The sequence below is a fragment of the Ranitomeya imitator genome, chromosome 5 (assembly GCF_032444005.1).
Source record: "Ranitomeya imitator isolate aRanImi1 chromosome 5, aRanImi1.pri, whole genome shotgun sequence".
Taxonomy (NCBI): Eukaryota; Metazoa; Chordata; class Amphibia; order Anura; family Dendrobatidae; genus Ranitomeya; species Ranitomeya imitator.
In genome coordinates this window covers 213,180,252-213,202,984 of record NC_091286.1, presented here as the reverse complement: position 1 = coordinate 213,202,984, position 22,733 = coordinate 213,180,252, and the positions used below count along the sequence as shown (strand labels likewise).

Genomic DNA, 22,733 nt, shown 5'->3' with positions numbered 1-22,733 from the left:
TACCACCGCACCATGTCAAGACCACATATTACCACCACTTGGTGACCAAATAGCACATACAAGGGACAAATACCACAACACCATTTCCAGACCACATATTACCACCACATAGTGACTGAATACTACAATACTGATCAGTAATAAAAAAAAAACAAAAAAAAAAACAATACTATCACCATAAGTGCCAGTATTCACAGGAGATCTGTACTTAGTATGCAGTGTCTGTGTACAGGTAATACAGAGATCACTGGTGGTATTATACACAGGAGCTCTGTATATAATGTATAGGTAATACAGTGATCACTGGTGACATTGTACACAGGACCTCTGTATATAGTATACAGTGTATAGTGTCAGTGTATAGGTAACACTGACTCACCAGTGACGTCTCTAGGTGAAGTCCTTCATCTTTCATCCAGCACAGACCGCCATCATTTCATCCAGCCAGGACTCGTTTCTGCAGGAAATAACACAGTTATCTCGAGCTCCGCTTGCAGAACACATTACTTAATTTTTCACAACTTCTAAATTACACCACATGGAGAAAAAAAAGGCGATATAGTGTCACTCTGCACAGTAACAGGACCGCCCCCCCCCCCATTTAAAACAGTATACTCAAAAAATAAAATAAATACATCACTGCAGTAATAATATCCCTTAATTAGCCCCTATGGTAATAATATCCCCCATCCTGGCCCCGTTTATCTCATTCCTGGCTCCAGCCATATGTTCTCGCATCCTGCCCTCATGAGTATCCATTCTACACCATATGATCTCCCCATCCTGCCCCATCTGTCTCCATCGTATCCATCCTGCCCCATGATCCAATCCTGCCCCATGTCTTTCATTCTGCCCCGTGTCTCCAATCATGCCCCGTATCTACATTCTGCCCATGCCTCCAGTCCTGCCCCCAGTGTGTCCAGCATATTACCCCCAGTGTGTCCAGCATATTACCCCCAGTGTGTCCAGGAATCTTCCCCAATATATCCAGCATTGCCCCTAAACAGTGTGTCCAGCAATCTTCCCCAGTATGTCAAGCATATTGCCCCAGTGTGTCCAGCATTTCCCCTAGTGTGTCCAGCAATCTGCCCCAGTATGTCCAGCATATTGCCCCAGTGTGTCCAGCATTGCCCCCAGTGTGTCCAGCAATCTGCCCCAGTGTGTCCAGCAATCTGCCCCAGTGTGTCCAGCATTGCCCCAGTGTGTCCAGCATTGCCCCAGTGTGTCCAGCAATCTGCCCCAGTGTCTCCAGCATATTACCCCCAGTGTGTCCAGCAATCTGCCCCAGTATGTCCAGCATTGCCCCAGTATGTCCAGCATTGCCCCAGTGTGTCCAGCATTGCCCCAGTGTGTCCAACAATCTGCCCCAGTGTTTCCAGCATATTACCCCCAGTGTGTCCAGCAATCTGCCCCAGTGTGTCCAGCATTGCCCCAGTGTGTCCAGCAATCTGCCCCAGTGTGTCCAGCAATCTGCCCCAGTGTGTCCAGCAATCTGCCCCAGTGTGTCCAGCATTGCCCCAGTGTGTCCAGCATTGCCCCAGTGTGTCCAGGATTGCCCCAGTGTGCCCAGCATTGCCCCAGTGTGTTCAGCAATCTGCCCCAGTATGTCCAGCACTGCCCCCAGTGTGTCCAGCAATCTGCCCCAGTGTGTCCAGCATTGCCCCAGTGTGTCCATCATTGCCCCAGTGTGTCCAGCACTGCCCCCAGTGTGTCCAGCACTGCCCCCAGTGTGTCCAGCAATCTGCCCCAGTGTGTTCAGCATTGCCCCAGTGTGTCCAGCAATCTGCCCCAGTGTGTTCAACACTACCTCCAGTGTGTCCAACAATCTGCCCCACTGGGGCAGTAAGGTCCTTACTGACTGGCTGCAATCATCAACAAAAATGTGACGTCCCTCAGCTCCTCAGCCTCCGATCATAGTAGTGCAGACAGTGCGCGCCTGTGTGCCTGTGCTGCTGGGGCAGGAGGACAGAAGACCAATCACAGCACAGCTCATTGAGGTGTGCTATGACCTGTGTGACTGTGAGGTCACACAAAGAAAACTAATGCTGATTGGCTGCTCCTGCCTGCATCTGTCAGCCAATCAGCATTAGAACACCCTTAGTCCAGACTCCAGAGTTTTAATGAAGAAGAGGTGGAGTCGAAGGCGGGCAAAGTAATAAGAAACAGGTCGGTGATGACCCGTGCTGCAGACTCAGTGCAGTGCGTGCTCCCTGTCTTCTCCTCTCTGACTCACACAGTCAGTCAGCTGTTTTCTCCGACTGTGCTGTGTGCTGGCTGAAGTCAGTGAGGTCGGCACTCGCACCACGCTGCGCACGGGCTGCTCTTATCAAGAGCACAGACGCGGCGTCACCATCGGCAGCAGTGCGAGATGATCATGTGAAGGAGCGAGCAGCTGCTGTGCGGCTGCTTGCACAGCAGCACTTCACATTCTTCCGTACAGCCTGTGCGCCGGGGCCGGGCCGCTGGCTAAAGAATAAATAAACTGTGCACCGCATGCAGGGCAGGGACAAATGAAGGAGGCAGGGGCGGGGCCCACCGGAGGATTCTCCGGTGTCCCGGTGCCCCAGTCCGAGCCTGGGCTTCCAGAGACTGCCACACAGTTTTTGCACATTCTAGTTCAGTGCTGAAATATTGATTTCACACAGGGTAGGATATTATCTAGCTAACTGACAAGTTCACTGCTTTGCACACTCTTGGAATTCTCTTGATGAGCTTCAATAGGTAGTCACCGGGAATGGTTTTCACTTCACAGGTGTGCCCTGTCAGATTTAATAAGTGGGATTTCTTGCCTTATAAATGGGGTTGGGACCATCAGTTGAGTTTTGTAGAAGTCTGGTGGATACACAGCTGATAGTCCTACAGAATAGACTATTAGAATTTGTACTATGGCAAGAAAAAATCAGCTAAGTAAAGAAAAATGAGTGGCCATCAATACTTTAAGAAATTATGGTCAGTCAGTCCAAAAAGATTGGTAAAACTTTGAAAGTGTCCCCAAGTGCAGTGGCAAAAACCATCAAGCACTACAAGGAAACTGGCTCATGTGTTAATTCATAGTTTTGATGCCTTCAGTGTGAATGTAAAATTTTCATAGTTGTGAAAATACAGAAAAATCTTTAAACGAGAAGGTGTGTCCAAACGTTTGGTCTGTACTGTATATATATGTATATATATATATATATATATATATACTGTATAAACTAGCTGAAGAGCCCGGCGTTGCCTGGGCATAGTAAATATCTGTGGTTAGTTATAGCACCTCACGTCTCTTATTTTCCCATCATGCCTCTCATTTTCTCCCTTACACCTCTCATTTTCTCCCTTACACCTCTCATTTTCCCCCTCACTCCTCTTATTTTCCCCCTCACTCCTCTCATTCCCCCTAACACTTGTCATTTCGACCTCACATCTGTCAATTTTCGATCACTCCTCTATTATCCCTCACTGCTCTCATTTTGCACTCACACCTTTTCATTTTCACCTCACACCCCTCATTTTCACCTCAGTATATACATGTTTGTCATCTCCCTTATATATAATATACCCCTGTATGTCTTCTCTTGTATATAGTATATACCTGTATGCCATCTCCCCTGTAAATAGTATATACCTGCTGTATCTCATCTCCTCCTGTATATTGTATATACCCATGTGTCATCTCCTCCTGTATATATTATATACCTGTATGTCATCTCTTCTGTATATACTATATACCTGTATGTCATCTCCTGTATATAGTATATACCTGTATGTCATCTCCCCTGTATTTAGTATATACCTGCTGTATGTCCTCTCCTCCTCTATACCTATATGTCATCTCCTCTTTTATATAGTATACAGGTCCTTCTCAAAAAATTAGCATATAGTGTTAAATTTCATTATTTACCATAATGTAATGATTACAATTAAACTTTCATATATTATAGATTCATTATCCACCAACAGAAATTTGTCAGGTCTTTTATTGTTTTAATACTGATGATTTTGGCATACAACTCGTGATAACCCAAAAAACCTGTCTCAATAAATTAGCATATTTCACCCATCCAATCAAATAAAAGTGTTTTTTAATAACAAACAAAAAATCCAACAAATAATAATGTTCAGTTATGCACTCAATACTTGGTCGGGAATCCTTTGGCAGAAATGACTGCTTCAATGCGGCGTGGCATGGAGGCAATCAGCCTGTGACACTGCTGAGATGTTATGGAGGCCCAGGATGCTTCAATAGCAGCCTTAAGCTCATCCAGAGTGTTGGGTCTTGCGTCTCTCAACTTTCTCTTCACAATATCCCACAGATTCTCTATGGGGTTCAGGTCAGGAGAGTTGGCAGGCCAATTGAGCACAGTAATACCATGGTCAGTAAACCATTTACCAGTGGTTTTGGCACTGTGAGCAGGTGCCAGGTCGTGCTGAAAAATGAAATCTTCATCTCCATAAAGCATTTCAGCCGATGGAAGCATGAAGTGCTCCAAAATCTCCTGATAGCTAGCTGCATTGACCCTGCCCTTGATGAAACACAGTGGACCAACACCAGCAGCTGACATGGCACCCCACACCATCACTGACTGTGGGTACTTGACACTGGACTTCAGGCATTTTGGCATTTCCTTCTCCCCAGTCTTCCTCCAGACTCTGGCACCTTGATTTCCGAATGACATGCAAAATTTGCTTTCATCAGAAAAAAGTACTTGGGACCACTTAGCAACAGTCCAGTGCTGCTTCTCTGTAGCCCAGGTCAGGCGCCTCTGCCGCTGTTTATGGTTCAAAAGTGGCTTTACCTGGGGAATGCGGCACCTGTAGCCCATTTCCTGCACACGCCTGTGCACGGTGGCTCTGGATGTTTCCACACCAGACTCAGTCCACTGCTTCCTCAGGTTCCCCAAGGTCTGGAATCGGTCCTTCTCCACAATCTTCCTCAGGGTCCGGTCTCCTCTTCTCGTTGTACAGCGTTTTCTGCCACATTGTTTCCTTCCAACAGACTTACCATTGAGGTGCCTTGATACAGCACTCTGGGAACAGCCTATTTGTTGAGAAATTTCTTACCCTCTTGCTTGAGGGTGTCAATGATGGCCTTCTTGACATCTGTCAGGTCGCTAGTCTTACCCATGATGGGGGTTTTGAGTAATGAACCAGGCAGGGAGTTTATAAAAGCCTCAGGTATCTTTTGCATGTGTTTAGAGTTAATTAGTTGATTCAGAAGATTAGGGTAATAGGTCGTTTAGAGAACCTTTTCTTGATATGCTAATTTATTGAGACAGGTTTTTTGGGTTATCAGGAGTTGTATGCCAAAATCATCAGTATTAAAACAATAAAAGACCTGACAAATTTCAGTTGGTGGATAATGAATCTATAATATATGAAAGTTTAATTGTAATCATTACATTATGGTAAATAATGAAATTTAACACTATATGCTAATTTTTTGAGAAGGACCTGTATACCTGTATGTCATCTCCTCCTGTATATAGTATATACGTGTGTCATCTCCTGTATATAGTATGTACCTGTAAGTCATCTCCTCCTGTATATAGTATATACCTGTGTATCATCTGCTCCTGTATAAAGTATATACCTGTGTGTCATCTCCTCCAGTATATAGTATATACCTTTATGTCATCTCCTCCTGTATATAGTATATACCTGTGTGTCATTGCCCCTGTTATAGTATGTACCTGTATGTCATCTCCCCTGTATATAGTATATACCAGGATGTCATCTCCTCCTGTATATAGTATATACCTGTATGTCATCTCCTCCTGTATATAGTATATACATGTGTGTCATCTCCCCTATATATAGTATATATGTGTGTGTCATCTCCTTCTGCATATAGTATATACCTGTGTGTCATCTCCTCCTGTATATAGTATATACATGTGTGTCATCTCCTCCTGTATATAGTATATACATGTGTCATCTCCTCTTGTATATAGTATATACCTGTGTGTCATCTCCTCCTATATATAGTATGTACCTGTGTGTCATCTGCTCCTGTATATAGTATATACCTGTGTGTCATCTGCTCCTGTATATAGTATATACCTGTGTGTCATCTCCTCCTATATATAGTATATACCTGTGTGTCATCTCCTCCTGTATATAGTATATACCTGTGTGTCATCTCTCCTGTATATAGTACTAAATTAGCAGCCTGATAAATCCCCAGCCAACAGGAAGCCCTCCCCCTGGCAGTATATATTAGCTCACACATACACATAATAGACAGGTTATGTGACTGACAGCTGCTGTATTTCCTATATGGTACATTTGTTGCTCTTGTAGTTTGTCTGCTTATTAATCAGATTTTTATTTTTGAAGGATAATACCAGACTTGTGTGTGTTTTAGGGCGAGTTTCATGTGTCAAGTTGTGTGTGTTGAGTTGCATGTGGCGACATGCATGTAGCGACTTTTGTGAGATGAGATTTGTGTGGCGACATGCGTGTAGCAACTTTTTTTGTGTCGAGTTGCATGTGACAGGTTAGTGTAGCAAGTTGTGTGCAGCAAGTTTTGCGCATGGCGAGTTTTGCGCATGGCGAGTTTTATGTGTGATGCGTTTTGAGTATGTGCAAGTTTTGAGTGAGGCAACTTTTGCATGTGTTGCAACTTTTGTGCATGTAGCAATTTTTCCGCGTGTGCAAGTTTTGCGTGTGGCGAGTTTTCCATGAGGTGAGTTTTGCACGTGTGGCGAGTTTTGCGTGAGCCTAGTTTTGCATGTGGCGAGTTTTGAGCGGCGACTTTTGTGTTTCGACTTTTATGTGGCGAGGTTGGTGTATGTGTGGTGAAATGTGTGCTAAGGGTGGTATATGCGTTCAAGCACGTGGTAGTTTGTGGCGCCTTTTGTGTGTGTGTTCATATCCCCGTGTGTGGTGAGTATCCCATGTCGGGGCCCCACCTTAGCATCTGTACGGTATATACTCTTTGGTGCCATCGCTCTCACTCTTTAAATCCTCCTTGTTCACATCTGGCAGCTGTCAATTTGCCTCCAACACTTTTCCTTTCACTTTTTCCCCATTATGTAGATAGGGGCAAAATTGTTTGGTGAATTTGAAAGCGCGGAGTTAAATTTTCACCTCACAACAAAGCCTATGACGCTCTCAGGGTCCAGACGTGTGAGTGTGCAAAATTTTGTGGCTGTAGCTGCGACGCCTCCAACACTTTTTCTTTCACTTTTTCCCCATTATGTAGATAGGGGCAAAATTGTTTGGTTATTGGAAAGCGCGGGGTTAAAATTTCACCTCACAACATAGCCTATGACGCTCTCAGGGTCCAGACGTGTGACTGTGCAAAATTTTGTGGCTGTAGCTGCGACGCCTCCAACACTTTTCCTTTCACTTTTTCCCCATTATGTAGATAGGGGCAAAATTCTTTGGGGAATTGAAATGCGCGGGGTTAAAATTTCGCCTCACAACATAGCCTATAACGCTCTCGGAGTCCAGACGTGTGAGTATGCAAAATTTTGTGGCTGTAGCTGCGACGGTGCAGATGCCAATCCTGGACATACACACATACATACATACACACACACATACACCCATTCAGCTTTATATATTAGATACATATATATATATCTCGGTGAGTGAGTTCTAATGGCCATAATACTGTGGAGGGGCTACATTATATTCTATGGGGGTGGCTGCATTATATTATATGGGGACGCTGCATTATACCCTATGAGGGGGCTACTTTATATTCTATGGAGGGGCTGCATTATACCTTATAAAGGGGCTACATAATATTTTATGGGGGGCTGCATTATACCTTATGAAGGGGCTACATTATATTCTATGGGGGGTGCATTATACCCTATGAAGGGGCTACATTATATTCTATGGGGGGATGCATTATACCCTATGAGGAGGCTGAATTATACCATATGAGAGCACTGCATTATACTCTGAGGGGGCTACATAATATTCTATGGGGGGCTGCATTTTACCCTATGAGGAGGCTACATAATGTAGAATATCATGTAGCTCATAGGGTACAATGCAGCCCTCCCATAGAATATAATGCATCCCCCTCATAGGGTATAATGCAGCCCTCCATAGAATATAATGTAGCCTACATTATATTCTATGGGGAGGTTGCATTATACCCTATGAGGGAGCTACATAATTTTCTATGGGAGGGCTGCATCATACTATATCGTACAATTCGTACAATTAACAGGCAGCCCTGGCTGACCAGCCTGACCAAAGAATTGAGACGGGCTTCCAGGATTGCTGAGCGGAGATGGAAGCGATCCCACTCTGCCGACCACTTCACTGCATACAAGCAGTCCCTCGCCAGCTTCAAGTCTGCGCTCACTGCCGCAAAACAAACTTACTTCTCATCCCTCATATCCTCCCTGTCCCACAACCCTAAACAGCTTTTCAACACTTTCAATTCTCTACTCCGTCCCCCCGCACCTCCTCCCTCCCCCCTCATTTCTGCTGATGACTTCGCCTCTTTCTTTAAACAGAAGATCGATACGATCAGAGAAAGCTTTGGCCCACAGCGCCCACTGCCCCTCTTAGCTCCTCAACCCTGCTCCTCCAAAACCAGCTTCTCCACCATGACAGAAGATCAGCTCTCCACCCTCCTGTCAAGATCACACCTCACCACCTGCACGCTTGACCCGCTCCCATCCCACCTCATCCCTAACCTTTCCACGGTCTTCATCCCAACCCTAACGCACCTCTTCAACCTCTCACTCACAACAGGTGTCTTTCCCTCATCCTTCAAGCATGCCAAGATCACACCCATCCTCAAAAAGCCCTCCCTCGACCCATCCTCTGTGTCTAGCTATCGCCCGATATCTCTTCTCCCTTATGCCTCCAAATTGCTAGAGCAACACGTCCATCTTCAACTGTCCTCCCACTTCTCCTCCTGCTCCCTCTTTGATCGGTTACAATCAGGCTTCCGTTCCCATCACTCAGCTGAAACTGCCCTAACTAAAGTCACCAATGACCTACTAACTGCCAGGAGCAAGCGACACTACTCTGTCCTCCTTCTCCTGGACTTGTCTTCTGCCTTTGACACTGTAGACCACTCCCTTTTGCTACAAATCCTCTCATCCCTTGGCATCACAGACTTGGCCCTTTCCTGGATCTCGTCATATCTGACAGACCGAACATTCAGTGTCTCCCTCCCCCACACCACCTCCTCACTTCGCCCCTTGTCAGTCGGTGTTCCTCAAGGCTCTGTTCTAGGACCCCTACTCTTCTCCATCTACACTTTCGGCCTGGGACAGCTCATAGAATCCCACGGTATGCAGTACCATCTCTACGCTGACGACACGCAGATCTACCTCTCCGGACCTGACCTCTCCTCCTTGCTTACCAAAATCCCGCACTGTCTGTCTGCCATTTCAGCCTTCTTTTCTGCTCGCTTTCTACAACTGAACATGGACAAAACAGAATTCATCATCTTTCCCCCATCTCACTCTACCCCTCCACCAGACCTATCCATCAATGTCAATGGCTGCTCACTATCCCCAGTCCCACACGCCCGGTGCCTCGGGGTGATCCTCGACTCTGCCCTCTCTTTCAAGCCACATATCCAAGCCCTTGCCTCCTCCTGTCGTCTCAAACTCAAAAATATTTCCCGGATCCGTGCTTTCCTTGACCGCAACACTGCAAGAACGCTAGTGCATGCCCTTATCATCTCCCGCCTCGACTACTGCAACCTCCTACTCTCTGGACTCCCCTCTAGCACTCTGGCACCACTCCAATCCATCCTACACTCTGCTGCCCGACTAATCCACCTGTCCCCCCGCTATTCCCCAGCCTCTCCCCTGTGTCAAGCCCTTCACTGGCTTCCTATCGCCCAGAGACTCCAGTTCAAAACCCTCACACTGACATACAAAGCCATCCACAACCTGTCTCCTCCATACATCTGTGACATGGTCTCCCGGTACCTACCTACACGCGACCTCCGATCCTCCCAAGACCTCCTTCTCTACTCCCCTCTCATGTCTTCTTCCCATAACCGCATCCAAGACTTCTCCCGTGCTTCCCCCATACTCTGGAACTCTCTACCCCAACACATCAGACTTGCGCCTACCATAGAAACCTTCAAAAAGAACCTGAAGACTCATCTCTTCCGACAAGCCTACAGCCTGCAGTGATCCTCAACCTACTGAACAGCCGTACAGCCAGCTCTTCCCTCTCCTAGTGTATCCTCACCCACCCCCTGCAGACTGTGAGCCCTCGCGGGCAGGGTCCTCCCTCCTTATGTACTCGTGTGCCTTGTTATCTGCTCATGTTTAATGTATTTGTCTATATTTGCCCCGTATTCACATGTAAAGCGCCATGGAATAAATGGCGCTATAAAAATGTATAATAATAAAATGTATAATAATAATAAATACTATATGAGGGGGGTTGCATTATACCCTATGAGAGGGCTGCATTATATTGTATGGGGGGCTGCAATTACCTTATGAGGGGGCTACACAATGTAGCCCCCCATAGAATATAATGTAGCCCCCTCAAAAGGTATAATGCGTCCCCCTCAAAGGGTAAAATGCAGCCCCTTCAGAGGTTATATTGCATCCCCCTCATAGGGTATAATACAGCCCCCCATAGAATATAATGTTGTTCCCTCATAGGGTATATTGCAGTCCCCCATAGAATAAAATGATACGAGGAATCCCCCTCATAGGGTATAATGCATCCCCCATAGGGTATAATGTAGCCCCCCATAAAATATGATATAATGCATCCCCCTCATAGGGTATAATGCATCACCCTCATATGGTATAATGCATCACCCTCATATGTTATAATGCAGCCGCCCATAGAATGTAATGTAGCTTACATTATATTCTATGGGGTGGCTGTATTATACCCTATGAGGGGGCTGCGTTATATTCTATGGAGTGGCTACATTATATTCTGTGGGGAGGCTGCATTATACTCTATGAGGGGGCTGAATTATACTCTATGAAGGGGCTACATTGTATTCTTTGGGGGCTGCATTATACCCTGTGAGGGGGCTACACCCTATGAGGGGCTGCATGATACCCTATGAGGGGGCTACATTATATTCTATAGCGGGGTTGCATTATACCCCTTGAGGGACCTGCATTATATTCCGAGGGGCCACATGATATTCTATGGGGGGCTGCATTATACCCTATGAGGGGGCCACATTGTATTCTATGGGAGCTGCATGATACTATATGAGGGGGCTGCATCATACTATATGAGGGAGCTGCATTATACCCTATGAGGGTGCCACATTATATTCTATGGGGGGTTGCATTTACCCTATGAGGGTGGCTACATAATGTAGCCCCCTCATAGGGTATATTGCAACCCCCATATAATGTAATGCAGCCCCCTCATAGGGTATAATGCTGTCCTCCCATATAATGCAGCCCCCATCATAGGGTATAATGCAGCCCCCTCAAAGGGTATAATGTAGCCTTTCAAACGTTTTCTGAACAAGTTAGCTCATCTCTAGTTGTGACCTGCTGGATCACTCAAGTGTTTGCTGGGTGAGACAGAAGTCATCACTCAATGTAAGCCTATGGGAGCCAGAACGAGGCCAGAACAAGACTCTTATAGACTTGCATTGAGATCTTGTGACCATCACCTCTGACTTCCCGTCGGTAAGAAGTTGCGGTTACAGGATGACGGCTCGGAACAGCTGAAGACAGTGAGTGGTAGGGTAGTGAGAGTAGGGTCATGAAACTTACATTAGCGGCAGCACCATCCAGGGCTGAAATACAAAACATGCTGGAGTGGTACTTTAAACTCTGATGCAGCAATTGGAACACTAAATATGTGTTTGTTTTTATAGGGGCTTTACCTCTACAAGGCTGTGTGTGTAACGTGGCATGGGGCGGTAGCCATGGTCGTATGCCCCGGCATGTTATATGAAAGTAGGGGTCCTGGCTGGGTGCACTGTGAGGGCATTGCACCCGTGCAGGCTGAATGTAACCAACATTGCTGGTTTGCTAGGACCAGGTTCTTTAACCCCTTCATGACCAGGGGTATTTTCATTTTTTCGTTTTTGTTTTTCGCTCCCCTCCTTCCCAGAGCCATAACGTTTTTATTTTTCTGTCAATATGGCCATGTGAGAGCTTATTTTTTGCAGGACGAGCTGTACTTTTGAACAACATCATTGGTTTTAGCATGTCCTGTACTAGAAAACAGGAAAAAAATTCCAAGTGCGGTGAAATAGCAAAAAAGTGCAATCCCTCACTTGTTTTTTGTTTGGCTTTTTTGCTAGGTTCACTAAATGCTAAAACTGACCTGCCATTTTGATTCCCTAGGTCATTACGAGTTCATAGACATTTTTTTTTACTTTTTCCATGCTTCAATAGCCTCCATGGGAGGCTAGAAGCTGGCACAACTCGATCGGCTCAGCTACATAGGAGCGAAGCTCAGATCGCTCCTATGTAGATTTTTTTTCTCGTTATGCCGTTTAGCAATCAGGTTAATCCTTTTTTTTATTGATAGATCGGGCGATTCTGAACGCGGCCATACCAAATATGTGTAGGTTTGATTTTTTTTATTGTTTTATTTTGAATGGGGTGAAAGGGGGGTAATTTAAACTTTTATATATTTTTTATTTTTTTCATATTTTTTAAAACATTTTTTTTTACATTTGCCATGCTTCAATAGCCTCCATGGGAGGCTAGAAGCTGGCACAACTCGATCGGCTCTGCTACATAAGAGCGATGCTCAGATCGCTCCTATGTAGTAGAATTACTTCATTGCTATGAGCGCCGACCACAGGGTGGCGCTCACAGCAATCCGGGCATGAACAACAATAGAGGTCTTCAATAGACCTCTGGCTGTCATGCCGACACATCGCTGACCTCCGATCACATGACGGGGGTCAGCGATGCGCTCATTTCTGGCCCGATGGCCGGAAGCGCTAGTTAAATGCCGCTGTCAGCGTTTGACAGTGGCATTTAACTAGTTATTAGCAGCGGGGGGATCGTGATTCCACCCGCCGCTATTGCGGGCACATGTCAGCTGTTCAAAACAGTTGACATGTCCCGGCTTTGATGCAGGCTCACCCATCCAAGATCAGAAAGGGGTAAAAGTTAAATGAGGGAGACCACCATTTGAAAATAAACTTTTTACTGAATGGGAACTTGGTAGAGAATATAAATAAGAGATGGCAGGTACACAGTTTTGTGAATGTTTCCTTCACAACTGGAAGCATTTTCCTCAAAGTTTCCTTCCTTCCTTCTCTCCTCTCTTGTCCTCTATTATTACTTTTCCTCTTTACTTTTTCTACTTGTCCTCTGTTTCCACTATTTCTTACTACTTCACCACAACCCAGCTTTACTCTCCAGTCCTGTTTAGCTAGAGTCCTTTACTCATCCCGCGGTTCTGCATCAACTTTCCCCTCATAGTGCTGGTATGGCCAAACTCCGCTTCAAGCTCTCTGACACTTATAGAAATCCCGCCTTCTACTCATCTCACAATACTCAGTCCTGTCTGGGTGTGTTGCCTTGAAAAGTTATAAACTTTGGACCTTTCTGCTAGGCGTCCTTTCCCAGGACTTTTCTACGGTAATTCACTCTGTCTCTCAATCACTTTCAATGTTTCTGCTCCAGATCTCGCTATCGCTTTCCTTCAGTCTTTTTCAGGATACCCCAGAATGTGGTACTGCTCACAATGGTCCTTTGGGTCCCTTTCTATGCACTCCAGGCCCTGTCTGACTTTCTGACAGGAAATTGTCAACTTTGTCCCTCCAACTCTGAGTTAGTCCCAAACATTAACTCTCATTATCCCTACTATCAAACTAAACACACTATCAATATTATGAACACCTTTAACGCACATCACAATTCACATTATACATCATATTTTACATTACACCACATAACACTAAACTTGTTTCTTCAAGGGGGAACATGGGCAGCATGTCTATCTCCTTAGATGTGCTTAATTTAGTATGCCACTTTGAACTGACCATCTCCCATTAAATCATTCCACACACATATAACATATTGCGTGTAATAGTGCAGTCTGTGGCCCACTGCTAGTGATTTTTCCTTCCAGGTTGGGGTCTTGAGATGAAATCTTAGATAACAACATCTGCTGCAAGAAAATCAGGTAAATATTTAAAATCAGCTTATTAGCACATTCAGACACCAAGAGGTCCTACAAGTTTACACCGGGACATGCCAAGAGGCAGGGCCGTATTTGCCACTAGGCACGTGAGGGCACGTGCCTAGGGCAGGGACAATGCGGGGGGGAGGCACCTGAGCAGGTTTTTTTTTTTTAAAGTTCTGGGTCACCTCCAGACATGGAATATGCGCATATTCATGACCTTAATGAGCGGTACCACCTGACCGGTCACTCAGGAAGAAGGTGCTGCGCCGGGAGTCGGGACAGAGCCAGAGGGAAGTCGGCGCGGCTGCGCGGTGTGGGACAGGTGAGTATGAGGGACGAGGGGGAAGAAAGAGGACAGGGAGCAGAGCCATGGCAGGAGCAGGGGGTGGAGAGATGAGCCATGCATACGGGGGGATTATGAGCAAAGCATACAAGAGGTGGGGGGGAATTATGAGCCATGCATACAGGAGGGGGACGGTGGTGGAATATGAGCCATGCATACAGGAGGGGGTGGTGGTGGAATATGAGCCATGCATACAAGAGGTGGGGGGGAATTATGAGCCATGCATACAGGAGGGGGACGGTGGTGGAATATGAGCCATGCATACAGGAGGGGGTGGTGGTGGAGTATGAGCCATGCATACAGGAGGTGGGGGGATTATGAGCCATGCATACAGGAGGGGGGATTATGAGCCATGCATACAGGAGGGGGGTGGAATATGGGCCATGCATAATGGAGGTGGGGGGAATTATGAGCCATGCATACAGGGGGGATTATGAGCCATGCATACAGGAGGGGGGATATGAGCCATCATACAGGAGGGGGGAATATGAGCCATGCATACAGGAGGGGGGAATATGAGCCATGCATGCATACAGGAGGAGGGGGGGATATGAGCCATGCATATGGGATGGGAGGGAGATGAGCCACGCATACAAGATGAGAGGGGGGCATTATACAGTATTGAGCATCATGTGGGGTCATTATACAGTATGGAGCATCGTGTGGGGTCATTATACAGTATGGAGCATCATGTGGGGTCATTATACAGTATGGAGCATCATGTGTGGCCATTATACAGTATAGAGCATCATGTGTGGCTATTATACAGTATAGAGCATCATGTGTGGCCATTATACAGTATGGAGCATCATGTGGGGTCATTATACAGTACGGAGCATCATGTGGGGCCATTATACAGTATTGAGCATCATGTGTGGCCATTATACAGTATAGAGCATCATGTGTGGCCATTATACAGTATGGAGCATCATGTGTGGCCATTATACAGTATGGAGCATCATGTGTGGCCATTATACAGTATTGAGCATCATGTGGGGCCATTATACAGTATTGAACATCATGTGGGGTCATTATATAGTATGGAGCATCATGTGTGGCCATTATACAGTATGGAGCATCATCTGTGGCCATTATACAGTATGGAGCATCATGTATGGCCATTATACAGTATTGTACATCATGTGTGGCCATTATACAGTATTGTGCATCATGTGTGGCCATTATACAGTATGGAGCATCATGTGTGGCCATTATAAAGTATGGAGCACGGTGTGGCCATATTTATTTTTGTTTATAATTATTGTATATGAAGCAGTGTGATCAGCAGTGCTAAATGTGTGTGGTTGGGATGTGGATATGGGTGTGACTAGTTGTGAAATGGGTGTGGTCAAAGGCGTTACCTAAAATTTGCCATGGCGCACTAAGTGCGCCGCAACTTTATACCTCTTTCCCTTCTTCAAAACTTAGGAGGTATGGTACCATATTTGCCAGCTCACGGCAAGTGCCACAAATCCCATGGGGAATGAATGAGGCCAAACGCAGTGTTGCCGTAAGTGATCCGTTACGCGGCAGATGCAGAAAAACGGCACGAACTGCTGCAAAAGGCGACTTTCACATCAGCGATTCTTGCCAAAGTCTATGTCGATAATGTCATACTCACTAAAGGGGGAGGCAGCACTAAAAGTGCCTAGGGCAGCAGAAACTCTAAATACGGCCCTGCCAAGAGGGCTCCGACGGTGAACATAGTACTGTGCTGTGTGTTTAGTGAAAAAAGCATCTGCAGATTACAGCATCATCAGAGCCCCTGTAGCCATAATATTACTGGTATTTTCAGATGTAGCATTTGTTGTTTCATTTCCTTTTAAGAGGGGGATTTTATTATGTTAAATTCACCAAAAACTGTCTTTCATGAATTGCACTACATTTTTCATGTGCTTTTAGAAGCTTTCTGTGCCCGACACAAGTGTGGTTCATTGCTAAAGAGTGTGGTTTAGTGAAAGCCAGAGCTTGGCCTAAATTGTGACCCTGTGCGCCAAAATGTTACTTTTTTTTTACAAATTTATCAAACATCATGGCCACTGTGATACGTCTGGAGCATTTTAACTCCTTCCTGCAAAAGTACTGTGTATTCATGTCCTGGGAAGGGGTCCTCAGATCTGAAGATTGCTCAGGATCTGAGTTCCCTCCACACACTGTAGACATCAGTTTTATTGCATAGCTGGCAGCTATCTCTAAAGCCATGGCTGGTGCTGTGTTCTGGCAATTTCTGACAGTGGCATTTAAATGGAACGTGTGCTAGTTTGCATGTGGAGAACCTTCCATCAGTCCCCTGTGATATGATCACAGGGAATGATGGGTTATTGTGCTACCTGGGGGTCTGCCAATAGGTGACCGAGATCTCTATATCCTGCAGTAACATGGTATTGCAATATATATTATAAGGGTACGTTCAGACTAGCGTTGTGCTAGTGTGCGTCGGCGCCGCGTCGGGCGACGCAGCGGCGACGCACGCGTCATGCGCCCCTATGTTTAACATGGGGGACGCATGCGTTTTTGCTTGTTGCGTTTTGCGACAAATGCGTCTTTTTTGCCGCAAGCGTCGGACCAAGAAAATGCAACAAGTTGCATTTTTCTTGCGTCCGATTTTCGGCAAAAAACGACGCACGCGTCGCAAAACGCAGCGTTTTTGCGTGCGTTTTGCCGCGTTTTTCGGTGCGTTGTGCGTCGCGTCGCCGACGCAGCGGCGCACAACGCTAGTCTGAACGTAGCCTAAGCGATCAAACCATCACGTTCGAAATAATGCAAACAAATTAAAACACATTTTCTTTAGAAATTTAAAAAGTACAGCATTCAAATCAACCCACTTTTCCACTATTAATAATAAAGGAAAAAAAAACATTTTTGGTATTCTGACATTTGTAAAAGTCCGTTCTGTTAAATTATGGAATTAATTAACCCGATTGATAAAAGTCATAACGAAAAAAAAATCAAAAGGACAAAATTGCATTTTCTTGGTTACGTCATGTCCCTAAAGAGAACCCCAATGCCCTAAAAAGAATGTAATAATAAGATATCAAAGCATCGTATGTACATGAAATTGGTATCAATAAAAATGTTACCAACAGCTAGCCAGATCAGCAGAAAAAATAAAATTGTTACGTGTCTTGTACAATGGTGACATAAAGCAAAAAAATGTTTTTGCAGTGTTCCGAACGTTTGTCGTCACTTAAAAAAAAAAGAAACAAAGTAAACAAGTTTTGTATTGCCAAAATTAGACTGCCGTGGGCAATCATGTTTCCAAGGCTTCTTGTACTGCACAATGAATGTAATAAAAACAACCCAAGAAATAATTGCAGAATTGTATTTTTTTCATCATTTTGTCCATCTTGAATATTTTTTTCCCAAGTTTCAGTACGTTATATGGTAAAATGAATGGTGCCGTTCAAAATTACAACTTGCCAGCAGGCGTTAATGATAAAAAAAAAAAGTCTTGGATGAAGGTGAGGGAAAAACACGAAAAACAAAATCCCGTGGTTGTTCTTAAATAATTAAATTGACACTCCCTAAAAATTAGACAATATTGAAAAATATGCATCATTGATTTGGTATAATTTGGAATAATTGATAGCCCAGGAAATCTGAAGCTGCAGGTAAGTGTTTTGTTTTTTTTGCCTCAAATCCAAGCTGAAACAGTGTGTTTTTGTATTCCAGGCCTGGTGGTGCATGTTTTAGCAGAATATTGATTCAGAAATTATTAAAAACAATGTTAAAAGTGAAGCAAGAGGCCAGAATCCAACCCCTTGACGCACTTTTGGATGACACAGAACAAGCGAATAAGAAAGACACTTGGTATTATACTGCCGGACATCTTAACCATAATCATCTTTTCAAGCCACTGGTTCTAGAAGAGAAGAGTTTCTGGAAAAGTGGTAAAATACCAGCTCAGCACAATAAAAAGATTAAGAAAATGAAAGATCGCTTTATAAATGCTCCACCCAAGACTAACTTTGTAAATAGGGATCTTGTGGTCAAGTCTAGTTGTGCAGGTTCTCCAGTCGTAAAGCAATCTGGCCCATATACACCAATTAACACGCCGTTTGCAAGTTCTATTTTAGACACTCAGTCCCTAACACCATGTCTAGAAAATCCAGAGCAAAACGATTCTAGGGGATCACCACCAAAGAATAAGGAGCTGAAACTGCCGGAATTAAAAGTACTGACGTTTGAGGGACCGCAGACATCCCAGGATCAAAGAAAGCTATATCGATTTCTTCCAGCTTACTTCACTGGTCTTACAAAATCCGACCAGTTCAGTATGTTCTTACAGTTTGACAGAGAGATTCTTCAAAGGAAAGACATATCAAAAGACTTTTACAAGAACATGACTGTTGAAAGCGATGAGAAGAAACTAACCAAGGTATGAGCATAATAATAAAGAAAATGAAGCGCAATTAAATGACCTCTCGTTGCCCTTTTCTAATCAGAATTATTAAATGGAACCTGTCTGTTTTTCCCATGTGTGTACATATGGAGGGACCTGTCAATCGACTGGAGGCGGGTAGGGAGAAGCTGGCGGTGGTACTCGCTGGACTACAAAGGTCTCTCCTTACGGTTCCTATGTTTATTCTGAAATGCCGCAGCTTTTCGGAGTCAAATATACCTGGCTGCAGTTTTGCAGTTGGGCTCTGATTCAAGCTGCCCATGGTCCATTCAGAATGAATCTAGTGACAGGTTCCCTATAAAGCTCTAAAATATATAATAGTCTCTTTTTTGTTGATGTTTCAGGAACTTATGAACATTGCCCACATTAGGCCTCCTCACTTTGCACGTCTACAAATCTTCAGTGAAACATTCAAAAAAATCTGCAAGGATTCTTCTATGTTTGGAAGTATTCTAAAAGAAATTAAGGTAAGTCGGGTCCTACTCTCCTCTAACCTATTAAACATTTCTTAAAATGCCCAATACTCTTTTTAGGAGTATGTTTCTTTATTTTTCTTTAAGGGAATCTGTAACATGCAGTACATTTTTTTAAATATACAATAGTACCATAAACAAGGGACAAATACCGTCACACTTTCACCAGATAACATATTATTACCACATAGTGACCGAATACTACAATACTGTTCATTAATTAAAAAAACAATACTAATAATACCATAAGCGCCATTATATTGTACAGGAGCTCTGTACATTGTATACAGTGTAAAGAAGAGAACACTGACCATGAATCAAGAAAGTAGACATGGGGCAAAAATATTATTAAACACTTTTATTGGGTGGCAATAGTTGGCACTCTATACAACAGAGTGTCCGCACAAATAAAAACAATACTTCAAAGTGATAAAAGCATTAATAAAGATATACAGGATAATTTAGAGGGGACCAAAATGTAGATGTAAAGAAACAAATGTAATAACTGCTGTAAACACCACAGTCACATTAGACAGAAAAATAGAAGATGGTAATCCTGTTAATACTACCATATATGATGTAAGGGAAAGCAATGTTTCATTATATGGTAGTTAAATATGCATCACGTGAGGCCTCTGTAGAAATCAGTATATGACAGTAATATTATAAGGCAGAGTATTCAAAGAAATTTGTGTAGGGACAGGATATGTGGATGAGTAGCAGTTTCCCCCGATCCCCGATTCAAGTGCGGCGCAAACCCCAACGCGGGTTTCGGAACAAGTCCTTTGTCAGGAGGTCTTTATATATATATTTCTGCTTTTATCACTTTGAGTTATTGTTTTTATTTGTGCAGACACTGTTGCATACAGTGCCAACTACTGTTACCCTTTGCTACAATAAAGGTGTTTTATAATATTTTTGTCCCATATCTATTTTCTTAATCCATGGTCAGTGTTCTTCTCTTGATTATCCCGAATGGTCTGACATTCAGCTCTTTAGGACGTACACGTTATCTTCAGACATTATAACGTGCACAGTATTTTAACCCCCTCATGACCCCAGCTTTTTTCAGTTTTGCGTTTTCATTTTTCGCTCCCCTCCTTCCCAGAGCCATAACTTTTTTATTTTTCCATAAATATGGCCATGTGAGGGCTTATTTTTTGCAGGACAAATTGTACTTCTGAATGACTTCATTGGTTTTAGCATGTTGTGTACTAGAAAATGGGAAAAAATTACAAGTGCGGTGAAATTTCAAAAAAAGTGCAATCCCACACTTGTTTTTTTATTTGGCTTTTTTGCTAGGTTCACTAAGTGCTAAAACTGACCTGCAATTTTAATTCTCCATGTTAGTACGAGTTCATAGACACCAAACATGTCTAGGTTATTTTTTATCTAAGTGGTAAAACAAAATTCCAAACTTTGCTAAAAAAAAAAATTGCGCAATTTTCCAATACCCGTAGCGTCTCCATTTTTCATGATCTGGGGTTGGGTGAATGCTTATTTTTTTGCATGCCAAGCTGACGTTTTTAATGATACCATTTTGCAGATATGTTCTTTTGATCGCCCGTTATTGCATTTTAATGCAATGTCGCGGCGACCCAAAAAACGTAATTCTGGCATTTTGAATTTTTTTCTTGCTACGTCGTTTAGCGATCAGGTTAATCCTTTTTATTATTGATTGATCTGGCAATTCTGAACGCGGCAAATATGTGTAGGTTTGATTTTTTTTTTAATTGTTTTATTTTGAATGGGGCAAAAGGGGGGTGATTTAAACTTTTATATATTTTTTATTTTTTTCATATTTTTTAAAACTTTTTTTTTACTTTTGCCATGCTTCAATAGCCTCCATGGGAGGCTAGAAGCTGGCACAACTCGATCGGCTCCTCTACATAGGAATGATGCTCAAATCGCTCCTATGTAGTAGATTTACTGCATTGCTATGAGCGCCAACCACAGTGTGGAGCTCACAGCAATCTGGCATGAACAACAATAGAGGTCTTCAATAGACCTCTGGTTGTCATGCCGACACATCGCTGACCCCCGATCACGTGACGGGGGTCAGTGATGCGCTCATTTCCGGCCCGATGGCCGAAAGCGCTTCTTAAATGCCGCTGTCAGCATTTGACAGCAGTTTTAACTAGTTAATAGCGGTGGGTGGATCGTAATTCCATCATTCGCTATTGTGGGCACATGTCAGCGGTATAAAACAGCTGACATGTCCTGGTTTTGATGCGGGCTCACCGCCGGAGCCCGCATCAAAGCAGGGGTTCTGACCATGGATGTACTATCCCGTCCGAGGTCAGAAAGGGGTTAAGATTGTACATACACTACTGTTCAAGGGTCACCCAGACAATTTTGTGTTTTCCATGAAAACTCATACTTTTATTAATCAAATGAGTTGCCAAATGAATTGAAAATCTAGTCCAGACATTGACAAGGTTTGAAAAAAACATTTTTATTTGAAATAATAATTTTCTCAAACTTTGCTTTCGTCAAAGCATGCTCCTTTTGCAGCAATTACAGCATTGCAGACCTTTTGCATTCTAGCAGTTAATTTGCTGAGGTAATCTGGAGAAATTTCACCCCATGCTTCCAGAAACCCCTCCCTCAAGTTGGTTTGTCTTGATGGGCACTTTTTGCGTACCATACGGTTAAACTGCTCCCACAACAGCTCAGTGGGGTTGAGATCTGGTGATTGTGCTGGCCACTCCATTACAGATAGAATACCAGCTGCCTGCTTCTTCCCTAAATAGTTCTTGCATAATTTGGAGGTGTGCTTTGGGTCATTGTCCTGATGTAGGATGAAATTGGCTCCAATCAAGCGCTGTCCATAGGGTATGGCATGGCGTTGCAAAATGGAGTGATAGCTTTCCTTATTCAAATTCCCTTTTACTTTGTACAAATCTCCCACTTTACCAGCACCAAAGCAGCCCCAGACCATCACATTACCTCCACCATGCTTGACAGATGGCATCAGGCACTCTTCCAGCATCTTTTCAGTTGTTCTGCATCTCACAAATGTTTTTTCTGTGTGATCCAAGCACCTTAAACTTAGACTTGTCTGTCCATAACACTGTTTTCCAATCTTCCTCTGTCCTTTTGCCCATATTAATCTTTTCCTTTTATTAGCCAGTCTCAGATATGGCTTTTTCTTTGCCACTCTGCCCTGAAGGCCAGTATCCCAGAGTCACCTCTTCATTGTAGACGTTGACACTGGTGTTTTGCGTGTACTATTTAATGAAGCTGCCAGTAGAGGACCTGTGAGGCGTCGATTTCTCAAACTACAGACTCTAATGTACTTGTCTTGTTGCTCAGTTGTGCAGCCGGGCCTCCCACTTCTCTTTCTACACTGGTTAGAGCCTGTTTGTGCTCTAACCAGAGAAGAAACGGTACACACCGTTGTAGGAAATCTTCAGTTTCTTGGCAATTTCTCGCATGGAATCGCCTTCAT

The 22,733-nt window shown here is 44.0% G+C and overlaps 1 protein-coding gene across 1 annotated transcript in view; it reads left to right on the top strand.

The window, feature by feature from the left end:
* C5H6orf118 (chromosome 5 C6orf118 homolog) overlaps positions 1–22,733 on the top strand; it is a 142,127-nt gene that overhangs the window by 40,905 nt on the left and 78,489 nt on the right. Inside the window, exons 2-3 of the mRNA XM_069767945.1 lie at positions 18,080–18,785; positions 19,154–19,276. Coding sequence (XP_069624046.1) covers positions 18,132–18,785; positions 19,154–19,276 — 777 coding nt within the window. The 5' untranslated portion in view covers positions 18,080–18,131. The remainder of the gene's footprint in view (positions 1–18,079; positions 18,786–19,153; positions 19,277–22,733) is intronic.